We start from the raw sequence: 14012 nt of genomic DNA, 5'->3' as shown, positions 1-14012 counted from the left end.
TACTCTAACTGTTAACATCAAGCCTACATCCAGAACTATGTTCCGAGGAAACTTGAACCTGGGCCTATAAGATCCCCTTAATCCTCATGCTTGCTCTGTAGCTAACTCTCTCAGCACTCTTGCCTTTATTCATCGTATCCACAACCCAACACACAACAAAGGTAGTACGCTCGACTGGGTAGCAGACCTCAACTGCCACACCAATATCTGCGCTAACAACCCGTGCCCCTGGTCTGACCACCACATTGTATCCATCATCATTTCTTACACAGCAAACCCCACACCTACAACTACCATTTTACCCCATATGCTAGCCTGCAGCTCCTGTAAACTCCTCAGATGCCATTGCTCCATTGTTAGTGCCATTGCTTCAGCATAACCTTTGCACCAATGACCCCACATACTTGCCGACCTCTACGCCAACACACTCATGACTGCAGTTGAGACTCAATTGCCCCCCTGGCACCATGTAAAGCTAAACAAGTTAAACACATTAACACCTGGTTCACCTCCGATCTCTGTGAGCTCCATGCTTTACAGCACACTGCTGAAACTTACTGGCGAAATAAACCTTCAAGCACACTAAAAACTCTGTTCACCAATGTGGACAGAACTTACAAACAAGCCATCTTCACGGCCAAAGCTTCCATGTACAACCTTGCCAATGTGAATTACAAAACATGTGATGAGCTGTTCACTATTTTAAAGGAGCTAGAAACTCCTGCAGCCCCCCCCCCCCAGTCATCATTAAAGATAATGCCTGGTGTTCAGCGATGCAAAATACCATGCTGAACAAAATGGATAAAAAACCTCACTCAATAGCCTTCCGGTGCCCCCTTTAACATTACACTATCCAAGCCCTGCCACAACTGGCCCTGTCATCTCTGAACGGTGCCCCACATTCTATTTCAGCCCTATCACAGAAGAGAACACTGCTTTCATCCTTAAAAGCATCAACCTTCAAGGTGCTAAGGAGATTCTCTCCCAGACACCATCAGAAATGACTGCATAGACACCCTGGTTCCATTTATTACCAAATTTATCAATGGATCCTTCGCCTCCGGCATAGTACCATCCCGCCTTAGAGTCATGGGATCGACCCCTCCATCCCCAATAATTAGACTGATCACTATCGTCCCATTCCTCCTGAAAATCTTGGACAGAGCGGCCTATGTCCAAATTCAGCAATTCCTTGAGGCACATCAAGTCCTTGGTACACGACAATCAGGCTTCTGTCCCGGCCATCGCACGGAATCCGCCCTACTTGACCTTAAGAACCAGCTGGATGATATCCGAAATGTGGGGCAACCTGCCCTACTACTTCTCCTAGACCTCTCAGCGGCTTTTGACTTGGTTGACCATCAAATTCTCTGTAACCTCCTTACCACTGCCACCCACTTCTCCACTGAAGCCACGGCCTGGGTTGCTTCATTCTTTAAAGACCAATCCATAAGAGTTTTCGCAGAAAACGCCAGCGCACCTCCCTCTCTGATCTCATGTGGTGCACCCCAAGGATCATGCATGTCACCCACCCTCTACAACATATTCACAAGACCACTTTTTGACCTTCGAGATGCCATCAACATATCCTACACAAACTATGCTGATGACACCCAAATTCTGCTCTCCTTGTCAGGCAACTACTCAAATGGCACTACTGCCTTAAACAAAGTCTACTCCACGATCCAAACCTGGATGGTAACACATGGTCTTTGTCTGAATGATGAGACTGAGATCCTGGTGGTAGGATCCCGACAACTATAAAGAAGCTTGACCCACAATATGGTTCCTTCAACATTGATGGTACACTAATCCTGGCGTCCGCCTCAGTAAAGACCATAGGAGTGTACCTGGACTCCACCCCCTCTCTCGCAATAGGTGAGTACCATTGCCTCATCTGCCGTGCACACGACAAAAGTGATCAATGCCTCCGGAGCAGTCCTAAGACAGCTGCCTCACAAAAGCGCGGGCCATTATCGGTGCAAGGTTAGATGACTGCAATGCACTTTTTGCGGGCAGCTCGAATCATAACATAGGCAAGATGCAGGTGATCCAGAACAATGCTATCAGAGCTGCCCTCAACATTCCCAAAAGAGATCACATCTCTGGTGCTAGAAGAAGCATTCACTGTCTTCCAATTCATGAAATAATTATCTTCAAGACCCTATCGATCACGCACAGAGGCCTCTCCAATGCAGCCTCTCGTTATCTCTCGCAGAAGTTCGCCATAACCAACGCTCACAGGCCTCCAAGATCCCAACCAACAGACTTCGGCTGCCGAAATACAACCGATGCAAAGCTGGAGGTGCTTTGTACCGTGCTAAAGATGTGGGGAAAGGAGACCCCGGCAATAACATCCTGAACTATCATTTTGTGAACACGCTTTCTTTTCTTGTGAACATTATCCCACACTATTTTGTAGCATTGCTGTAAGGATTCACAATAGTCTTTTTTTAGTATAGTCCCTTTTTATTTGACTACACTCCACTTGGATTGTATTATTATTTGATGGTCGTAGCTTGCTCCCATCTTAGATTTAGGTTTAGATTAGGCGTTTATCTCACCCATTTTTACAGTTTCATAAACATTCTTGAACAGTGATCACTTGTTTCTTACTCTGATGCCATGCCTTCCTTACAAGAGCTATCTAATAAGTTCACTGACTGGTGGCAGAAATCCGAGCCAAAGCACTTAGTAGAGTTTTCTCGGTTAGTCATGGATGCCGAAGCAGTATTGTGTGTCCCGAAGATTAAAGTACCTGCCTTGCTACAGGGGTCAAAATTAGCAGCGCTCTGAGTGCAGTTAGGACGATCATTGGTACGAGTATTGGCAGTTACCAGAAAGTTACAACCTTCCCCTTGGTAGACCGCTCTGGGCAACACAATATTAAAAGCATCACCATTTTTAGGCTGGTCATGCATCCATACTTTATGATCCTTGCATTAATTGTCTAGATTCTAGCCTGTAAAGTTATATCAAAGACCGTTTTGCAGTGATTGTTCGATCAAATAGGTGACCTCCCCAGCCACTGTCACTTTGCTATAAAGTAAGTCAGCAGAGCTAGTGTTTCCACTGGACTCTTGAACAGTAACAGGAAAGATATCCATCTTATCCACTGGAGTGGCTGCAGAACTGCTTGAACACAAGGCTGTTTTGGAATATGGAATAGTGGCAAATCTCATATATTTTTCTAGCCAGGGGGCTTGCTCTTTTCATTGTTCAAGACAAAGGATAAGAAAATGTCAGCACCCAACAATAAATAATGTAAGCATTCAAGTCATCAAATAAGTATGACTGATTTGTCTATGCAAAATAAAAGTGCACCAGAACAGCCACCAGCCTTCCCCATACAGGCCTACCAGACCATCCTTATAAGTGCTTACTCACTAAGTAATAAGTAACAAATATATCGAGTTTAGCATAGCTAGAACATTGCATCTAAATTGGGCAAAAGCGTACACGAAGACAGAATGCTGAACAGCACCTCTGTCCACCTGTCTGTCAGGCTGCTACCCTTACAGTTCTTTATGGGTTAGATAGTAAGCTTTGGCCTTCACTCTCATCCTGCACATTGAACAAGCGCCTATTGTGGGTAATAGTTGTCAAGTCTAATTCCCAGACACAGTGGAAAGGCAGTAACACCCAAGAAGGAAACAGCAGGCCAAAAAGCGATGGCGGGAGCCAGCACCATTGCAAAGCCAACCTACTGTGAGGGGTCAGAAATGAGAGCCTGACACACAGTTTTGATATTCTCAAAGTCAGGCATTTTATTAAACAGAAGTGGGTTGGGAAAACACCTCTCTATCCCTATTCTGAAGAGGAACATCCCTACCTAGAAAACTAAAAGCTAAAGATAACTCTGTGACAAGTAGTCAGTAACTTAAAAGCAGTCTTGTGCCCTCAGCTGACCCTCACACCAGAAACAGAACAACAAAGGGTGCAAGGAAACGGCTTTGACTTGATGTCAGAAAAAAGTGTTCACAACCAAAAATATGAGGGTGACTCCAACAAATGTGTATTCCAAGGAAAGCCGGAGTGTGCTTCCCTTCCTACCTTTTAAGAGTAGGATAGCAAGAGTGGCTCTGTATGCAACAGTTCCTTTGTGTCTACACTGAACTCACAAAGTTCTTGTTCAAAGAGTATATTCCCTAACAGTCTTTCTTTAGATCTTCTTGTAACTTTGGTGGATCGCCTAGTATACTTCCCTGCCAAGTATCCTTCTATTGTGGTTTCAGTCCTTCTGGTATACCCCCTTGCCAGGTGTCTTCTAACAATGTCAGAATATGTATACAACTTCAGGTGCCTCGTGTACTTGTCTGCCAGGAGGACGTCTCTCATAGGCTTCTCAGAGCCCTGGTATACTCGCCTGCCAGGTATCTTTCCACAATATCAGAATTTCCTATAACTTTTGTGAATTGCCTGGTGTACTCTCCTTGCCAGGACTTGTTTCACTGTTCTCTTCACTATATCACAGTAGCATATACCCAGAAGTGCTTGGTATATTTGCCTATTTGCTTCACCTTTCCGTTTCACTGTTCTTTTCACCATATCACAGTAGCATATACCCTGAAGTGCTTGTTATATTCTCCTATTTGCTTCAGGTTTCCTCCGCATTGGCATTGCATGTGTCTGTACTTGCATGGGGTTTGTTGCTGCTCTTTGTCTTGTCTGCTTTCAAATATTCTTCTTATTGGGTATTGAATTGGTATTGGGTTTTGTCTGCATTAAAACCACTTTTGAGTATTGTCCGTATTTGCAATCTCATACCATTCAGTCACTCGGTTGCATGCGTGCCAATATGCCACAGTGTCCCCAATGGATTTGGATGGACTAACTGTTCGTTCTCAACATCTCTGACACTTGGCATTCCTATGCGATAAAGCCTTTTCAGTGGTTCTGCTTCTCACACTGCTCCCCCGGCATTTCTTGCAGTTCAGCGTTCACTTTCCAGATTGTCTCCATGACCTGCTGTCTCTCTGCATGACCGTACCTCCAGGATCTCCTCTGTAACTCCTGGTGCTTTCACAGTCCTTCGGGTGTGCCTTCTGTGCCTCTCCTTACTTCTCACCACACTGGTATGTGTGACTCACGTTTGTGAGCCGCAGCTTGGATTTGCATGTCTCCTCTCACACTGCTTTGTCCTGCACTGTTCTCTCTCGCACTGCCTTTTCTATTAGTGCAGATTCCATATTTAAATGTCCCGTTCACTTTAGGTTCAGTAAAACAACTAGCCTGCGTGTTAAGCTTTGGGCTTCTCTTGGTTTGCATAAACTCCTTCCTCCTCCTCGTCTCAGTACTTGTGGGTTTATGGGAATTGAAGTCCATAGATGTTACTGTATTTCTTAGATGGTGTTATTCAAAAGTCTCACACAAAAGTACATCAGAAACAGAAGGTGTTATGTCTGAATAGTGAGTGTTTGAGTCATAGTTGGTGGTTTGACTGGGATGACAGTAAGCCATTAAGAGCTCTGGTATTATAGGGTCTTCTTCAGAGGAAAGAGGGGGAATACTGTGTCTCGTCTGATGGAGTGACCTCCTCCCCCTGGTAGTTGTCTCCTCCATGTGATCCTCCCTCATACAGCCGCCATCAGGATCAGGTAGCAGCTGCTGTCCCCTGGGCATATGGGAAGAGGTCACCACCAGGGAATCAGTCATGACTCCACTGGATTCATCACACTAAGCTGTGCCCAGAAGTGGGAATATGCAATGTGCATACTCATGCTACACCCAGCAACAAACTGCTGGGCAGCCTCCAAGAATCTATCTGCCATGCCTGTATAGGAACTGTGGTCCATAAGGCACTTGCGTCGACTAACTAGTTGGAACAGCTAGGAATACTCTGATTATCAGTTGATCTACAGTCCCACAAAGCATTAGCAAGTCTGGGAATTTCTGAGTGTTCATTACAAACCTTTGGGTTATTATTGCCATCCTTCTTAAGTAACCCACACCCAAGGGACTTACCTGTCCCTACTTTGCAGACCATTAAATTTGACTTGACTTAACTTTCCCCTTCTCCTTGTGGTTGACTATAAGAAACACAAGTCCACCATCTTGGCAAGTTCCATATGATCTGAGACCTTTGTATCAGTTAAGTGCTAACGCATGTCATGAGAGCAAGCATACACGAGCAAGAATCCCTCATGTTCTCAAATGAGTCCACTCTTTAGCCATTCACCCAACTATTCATCTTTTTCAAGGAGTCATGCATCAATGGCACCCATTGAATATAATCCCTTTTTTAAATCCCTGAGGTTTCACAAACAATGAGTGGGAGTGTCACCAAATCTCTGTACCAGAACTAATTTCATGCTCTCATTATTTACCCTCTCCACTCACCAATAGGATAGCAGCACATGCTCCCTGTGAAAGATGGGAGAGAAGAGGTGCAGCCTTTTTTACATCGTATACATCCTGCAATCTACTAGCAACCATTCTAAAACATATGTACCTTCCACAACCATACTAAGTTCTTAGGGAACGTTGGCTTAAGGTGAGATCAGGAATCAACTTCAGATCTTGAACCAGAATTATTGGGGTTGATTTCCTGTAGCTCCAATTTATCAGGCTCAATCCTATGTGCTTGGTCAGGCTCTTTTTCAGCCAGGTTGCAAGCTAATTCAGCTTATACCTTTTTTGGGAGAAGATTCCTGAATTATCTCTTCAATTTCTAGTAGGGCCCTTTTCTGCACACACTCCACTTCTCGAACCCTAATGTACCCTGTATATCTAGAGAAAACAGAGCCTCAGCAGTAGGGGCAGATTCAACAGATAGTACTGAATTTACTTGTCCTGCCACATCAGCAGGTCTTATTGGTATTCCCAGATAACAGTAATGGGCCCTGCTTTGGGTACCTGTAGCAGAGACACCTGACACCAAGCAGATGATAATTTCTCAACATTAGTCTTGTGCAGCATCTCAAACAACCTCAACACAGGCAATGCATCCCACACAATATAGGTAAAACATGTCCCTAAGGTGCAGGTTTCTGCAACCTGCGGCTCTCCCTGCAACTTCCATGATCCCTCACCATTGACTGTGCTAGCTAGGTCGATGGGTGTTGTAGTTCAAAACTTCTGCAGAGCCTAATGTTGCAGACCCCTGCCTTAAGGGATGCCTAACCAAAAGGAATCTTACTGACTTTTCAATATTTCGCAAACAATATACAACAGAACATTTGTACACCAAAGACAATCACAAACTCTAAAAAGTAACCAAGGTAAGTTGCAACAGAGCTAAGTAAAACAGTTTTTGTTGAATGTGACTCAAAGGACGATGAGGTAAGTTACCCAGCAAAAACATTTACATTAAGTAAAATCACACTTTTTGTAAAATTGTTGAAACACATTAGGACCCACTTGGAGGGGTCACATTTGTCGCAAGGCCCAGGTAGTAAAAGAGGAAAGCAGTGGGTAAATGGGCCAGAGATGGTCCCTGTATGGACGTCTCTGCCCATCCAATGAGGAGGAAGGGTACAGCACAGGAAGGGTGTCCAGCAACCATAAATCCAAACTGGAGGTAATACGAAACAAGCCCCTAAACTATGGCCAAATTTGGACCCAAAATTGCAGCAGCTTTTCAGCACCTAATCTTTCAGTGGGTACATAAACCCACAGAGCTCAACCAAACGCAGGCAGAACTGCTGCATGGCCAGGGTCTCCCCTAGAAAAACACATACACTCACAGGCTTGCTTAAGGCTGCCAATCAATCACATCCCAGGGTACCTAAACAAAGGTTTTGGTAGCCAGCTAATCAGATTGCCACAAAAATCCTCAACCACTTAGGTCCACTCAGGCAGGTTGTGTAATGGCTTGTCTAGGGCTAGGGACTGGTCTAAAGCAGCAGCCCAAATCATAATAGGGGCTGCAGGGCTGGCCTCAGCAGACTGAACCCATGTTTACGCAAGGGGCATTTTAGTCCTGCCTCATGTTTTCCACAAACAGAGATGGCTGAGAGTCAGACAAAAAGAGATGCCTTACTTCCCCAATGACTACCTTAATGTGACATTGGTATACTAATGCAATGAATCAGCCTACATCCCTGGTTAAGCCGAAATTAGATTACAGCTGACTCCAGACTACTCCCTACCGCCATTATAAGATTATATAATCACCTTAGGACCAAAATAAGGTGCTTAAAAAGCAACCCTGCCCTCAGATCCATATGGGCTGCGATATAACCATATACTAAGCCATATACTAAATGGTTGCATTGTCAGGCTGACTTCAGTAAAGTCGTCTGACCACAAAAATAGTTCAGAGATTCTAAAAAGCTAAATGTTTAGGGGGTCAATAGATTCAATATTGTATTTGAAGGTGCATTTTGCCACTGTACGCTTGCACACATTTGCCCATCTTTGTTATCTGCTGTGTTCACATCTGTCACTTTACTGAATGTGTCTTGTTCCCGTAACGTTCCTCACAGCTCTTCCCTTGAGACAGATGCATCTCTTGCTTGGTCTGCTTCTCTCTTGCTTGGTCTGCTTCTCTCTTGCTTGGTTTGCTTCTCTCTTGCTTGGTTTGCCTCTTTCTTGCTTGGTTTGCCTCTCTCTTGCTTGGTCTGCCTCTCTCTTGCTTGGTCTGCCTCTCTCTTGCTTGGTCTGCCTCTCTCTTGCTTGGTCTGCTTCTCTCTTGCTTGGTCTGCTTCTCTCTTGCTTTTTCTGCCTCTTTCTTGCTTGATCTGCCTCTCTCTTGCTTGGTCTGCCTCTCTCTTGCTTGGTCTGCCTCTCTCTTGCTTGGTCTGCCTCTCTCTTGCTTGGTCTGCCTCTCTCTTGCTTGGTCTGCCTCTCTCTTGCTTGGTCTGCCTCTCTCTTGCTTGGTCTGCCTCTCTCTTGCTTGGTCTGCCTCTCTCCTGCTTGGTCGGCCTCTCTCCTGAATGGTCGCCTTGTCCCCTGCTTGGTCAGCCTATCTCCTGCTTGGTCAGCCTCTCTCTTGCTTGGTCTGCCTCTCTCCTGCTTGGTCGCCTTGTCCCCTGCTTGGTCAGCCTCTCTCCTGATTGGTCTGCCTCTCTCTTGCTTGGTCTGCCTCTCTCTTGCTTGGTCTGCCTCTCTCTTGCTTGGTCTGCCTCTCTCTTGCTTGGTCTGCCTCTCTCTTGCTTGGTCTGCCTCTCTCTTGCTTGGTCTGCCTCTCTCCTGCTTGGTCGGCCTCTCTCCTGATTGGTCGCCTTGTCCCCTGCTTGGTCAGCCTATCTCCTGCTTGGTCGGCCTCTCTCCTGATTGGTCTGCTTCTGTATTGAATAAGTAGATATTATGGGCCATACTATTTATATCCCTTTCCATGACTGTTTCACTCCTTTCTTGGATTTTGGTTAATTCCAATAGCTCCCTTTTTGTTTTTGTTTATGCTTCATTCAGTCCAGTCAAGCTCTCTGCATTTATGAGGGCTTCTTGTGAACAATGTGTCTTTTACAGAACAGTACCTTTGTTTATTTGCGTGCAATATGACAAACATGCAGAGTTCAGTGATCACGTGCACTCTCCTTCTCTTTGTCGAATAGTCCATTGTGCTGATGTTAGCGGCCCCTGCTGGAGTCCAAAATGTCTCTGTGCCAAGCCACGTTTTTCCCCAGAGATTTTCCATATAAAATCATCCGTGCTGCTCCTCTCGTTCATCTCCAATACCTTTTCACTAGAGAGCACATCAACTTATAACTGCACTCGACAACACGTGCAACATATTCTATATGTGGAGCAACAAGAATGCATTTATTTTAGGAATAAGGTTTTCAATTCTACATACCACTTATGTATTTCCATTTTAGGAAAAGATGCATAAGCTGCTTGAAGTATATGAACGACTTGGAGGTGAAGAGTACATTGTGAATCCAGCTAACGAACTTATTAAAGAAGGGCACATTCACAAGCTCTCTGCAAAGAACGGAGCGACGCAAGATAGGTATTTGTTTCTGGTAAGTTGCTTAGACACAATTATTTCATTAACCAGTCAGGTTTTATATTTAATTTTTTTGCCTAAATACTTATTCTCTTCTTTTTACAGTTTAATAGTATGTTGCTCTACTGTGTCCCAAAATTGAGACTCATTGGCCAAAAGTACAGCGTACGAGAAAACATTGAGATAGAAGGTTTACAGGTTAGTATGATACATGTCTGTGTGTTTTATTTTATTTGTCCCTGTTCCACTGTAAATCAAAGCTATTGGGAACGAAGATATACAGACCAATTGTGGTCTTGGTTTGGATTTTGCTTTCTCCAAAAGTTCAAAGCCACTTATTAGCAACCTTAAATATCTGCAATAGAAGAGTGTGCTTAAAAATAACGTAGTAAATGTAAAGGTGCGTTCTTCAAAAATAAATTCTTATAAAGAATGTATTTTACAAACAGTCACTGGAATTTCATAAATACTGATCTCCTGGTTTTTAAAAGCATCCCAGTATTTATTGGAACTCATTTTAAGATATTAAATATGTAAGGGCTTCCTTTGTCCATATCCTCTGTTATGAACCATGCTATTGGTTTTATGTGATATTATGTTCACTTTCTATGAACATTTCTAAAGATTGGTTGCCTGCAAATCCCACCAGTTATTCACCCTTCCTAGATTTAGAAAGGACACAACTCCTGAACGTTTTCCATGTTCTCATGTATGATATTGTATGTGATGAGATGATGTATATTAAAGGAAAACAATTCCACCATTCATTTTTATTTAAAGAATACTCATTCTGGTTGACAGGAAGTTCCATTTATTTAAATTTCACAAAGGAAATTATGGTTTACTCGCAAATTGTGGCCAGTGTATTGGGGACCAAATGTATATAAATGTCACATCTTTCTGTTTATAATACAATAGCAGCAGTATAAATGCACGAGTACTGATTGCCTAAATTGATCAGTACACCCTCCTTAGACACTAGAGTACACCTAGATAAACCTCTACAGAACTGAACTCAAACGTGTAGTATTGTATCGCATATTGCACACCGGTGGAAAAACAGCATTCACAATATCTAGCCATCTCAAAAAGACAAGATGGAGGCATACAAAATGTGTGTGCTTTTCGTTAAAAGCAAAGAAATTTCAAAGGTCCCTGTTCATGTATCTTAAATGTACTGAATTGTCCAATTGAATTCTCAATTCCACTTTTTGCAAAACAACTCAATTTATTCAGGTACTTGTTATTTGTGCAGATGCATAACGTGCCAATGCATTTTGGACTTTCTCATAGTCCTTCATCAGGGCATATCTCAGTACTCTGATCATTATAATCTCAACCATGCATATTGTGTTTGTAATAAAACACATCAAATCAAATAGAAGATAACCATAGAAAATAGTAGTTAGAGGAAACCTGTGCTTGGTACAGGTCAGGGTGGCAAAACGTTACCATCACTCTCCGTCTCAGATGTAAATGTCGCTGATCACATTCCCATCAGTGAGCCTTTCTCTTTTCCTTCAGGGAAAATGAGTGCATCCATATTTGTAGAAGAGCCATGTCAGATGGAAATTTTGAAAGAATGCACAACATCAAAACTACAAGATCAGCCCCATGTGTATTAAAACGTGATAAGAACTGCCTTTTATAAAAAGTTGAACGCAAAGTGCCCGCTTTCTGCCTCCCTCGCCTTCTAGTCACAAGAACAATAATAGAAGGGCAGTTTATGCAACAACATTTAAGATTTCTGAAAGCCCAAAGTATCCTACACAACTGCCAACCTGATTTCAGCCTTTGACACTTTCAGGCAAACCAAGATTTCCTTGCCCAACATTATTCTCATGTCACTTGTTATTGTGCAGCATGATGGCCTGATAATGCTCTCCCCATCTGTGGCCCTTAACACAGTGTACTATTTAATTCCTCTTCTTTGAAAACATAGACTGCAGTCTAGGGACAGCCTTAAAGTGCAGTTGGTTCTTCCTCTTCAAGCTTGTTCAAACATTTAGCATATGCCCGCCACTACTAGTTTTTATGGCATAGCTACTGCCAGAGGATATTGAACTACGTGTACCTTAGCCTGAAATCTGTCCTCTTCCAAGAGGCTTTGAATTCTCAAATTGATCTTCCTTTGGACCATACCCCTCCCGCCAAGAGACTGTGCCCCATAAGCAGATCACTGCGTCATCCAGAATCCTTTCAGTACTGAGAGCTCACACACAAGAACAAGAGAATATTTAGTGAATACTGGAAGGAATAGCCTCCCATCACTCCAATAATTAGCTGAGTGTGAGCAGACAGTCTGGTTGCATGGATCAGAAGCTTTACCCACTGCTATAATCCCAAACTCCAAGCAAGGGGTTGTCTGCTTCCACTGTCCACTTTGCCATAAAATCAAATTCTGCTGTATGATTAAAAAAGGTCACTAACCTGTCTGCACTTCGATACCTCCTCAACCCTCATAACTTCAGCTTCATGCCACCCTGCTACACTGTCAGGAAAATGGAAGATGGTCTCTGTCTTGATCACCAGCTTCCATGGCAGGAATCTTTATTGAAGTATCTTCCTCCAGAATTGTGGCTCTTCGCATCCTGATCGTTGTGCAGTGTGCTGTGGAAGTGGAACGCAGGCCAAAATAAGGGAGGCCATGTGGGAGACCCCCAGTCAGAGCCACTGTTTTAGACCAGGAAGTCAACAGATTCAGTGGGGGTGCATTTTGTACGCAGACAGACTGTGCCCCCCTCTTGTAATAACAGGCAGGCTACACTGAAAAGTGGGAACACAATGAAGGCACACGTCTTTGTAGATACCAGGAACATATTTATTACAGGATGAGGAGTAGACTCATTGCCAGCAGGAAATATTAGACACACTGGACACAGGTGATTGCCTGTGCTGGACTGCGGGCACAAGGGGAGTCTTTGATGGCAGGCATACTAGCTAGGCACACCCACTGGCATGGAACCTAGGGTCTGGGGAGTACCCTTGAATGCAGGGGTCGGAGGGGGCCCCAGGTTGAAAGAGAAGGGATGGAGAAGGGGGCTGGTAGAGATGGTGATGGGGGGAAAAAGAGAGAGAAGGGCAGGCGCAGAGAGAGAGACAAACGGGGAGAGAGAGAGACACGGGGAGATAGCGACACAGGAAGGGGGGTAGGCACATAGACACAGGGAGAGGGAGAAAGATGGGGAGGCAGACAGGCCAGGAGCCCTACCGGTGGAAATATAGAACAGGTTGAGGAATAAAGGAGAAGGATGGAGCAGGAACACAAGGGTACCTGTGGTAGGGCCCTCCTGAGCTCTACTGGCCCCCAGTCAGCACACCACCACCACCAGCACCTGAGAACGCCCTCAGACCTTTCTCTACAGGTTTATATAATGCTCTTGCTCCCGCCCACTCCAGGGCCGGCCTCTCACCCTGGCAAGTGTTTGTCTGTTGCCAGGACACGTGTTGTCGCTCCACCCCCTGAAGTGCCAGCACCGCCCCACCCAGAGAAGTGTTTGTTTGGCTGTTACCAGGACAAGATTTGTTTGGTTTCTAGGGGAGATGGGATACAGGGATGGACACACATTTTCAGATATTCTGTGTGCTTCCCAGGTCAGGGGAGGTGAAATAATGGAGTGCAGGACAGTTGGGGCACCAAGGGGAGATTAATTGCTGGACTGTGAAATGGAGGATGCTCCCAGAAAAAGGTGCAAGAAGTCAGGGACTCGCTTGGTGACTTGGCAGAGGGCAAGGTAATTACAAGGTGGGGACAAGTGGCTTTCTAGTGTCCCCCACCCATGATGGACACAAAACGTGGAACTCGTTTTGCACGGCTCAGAGAGGCTTCATGGCGAACACATGGGAGACAGAAATTATAGCCATGTGAGAGGAAGAGTTGTAGGGGGTTCCAGAATGCAGCTGAGCAACAGGTAGAACTGGTTCTTGGAGGGATCATGGCTTGGGTCCACAACTCCCCCACCCCAGAGAGCAGGGGACACAGGAAAATCCATTTGGGAAAAATAAGTCCCCCTACTTTGGAAAATGAAGTCATGCAATACATATACATTGAAAAATGAAAAGGGACATAGGCAATCCAATTTCCACGGTGCTAAAGGTGACAACACTCTGTGGCTGCCTT

At 44.5% G+C, this 14012-nt stretch overlaps 1 protein-coding gene across 5 annotated transcripts in view; it reads left to right on the top strand.

Moving 5' to 3' along the window:
- FGD3 (FYVE, RhoGEF and PH domain containing 3) overlaps window positions 1–14012 on the top strand; it is a 924278-nt gene that overhangs the window by 743078 nt on the left and 167188 nt on the right. For all 5 annotated transcript variants that reach the window (XM_069643609.1, XM_069643613.1, XM_069643610.1 and 2 more), the window contains 2 exons: window positions 9762–9908; window positions 9998–10090. In XM_069643609.1, coding sequence (XP_069499710.1) covers window positions 9762–9908; window positions 9998–10090 — 240 coding nt within the window. The remainder of the gene's footprint in view (window positions 1–9761; window positions 9909–9997; window positions 10091–14012) is intronic.

This window comes from Ambystoma mexicanum, chromosome 2p (genome assembly GCF_040938575.1).
Source record: "Ambystoma mexicanum isolate Mex_15411 chromosome 2p, UKY_AmexF1_1, whole genome shotgun sequence".
In the NCBI taxonomy this organism is placed as follows: Eukaryota; Metazoa; Chordata; class Amphibia; order Caudata; family Ambystomatidae; genus Ambystoma; species Ambystoma mexicanum.
This window is presented reverse-complemented; position numbering and strand designations above follow the sequence as displayed.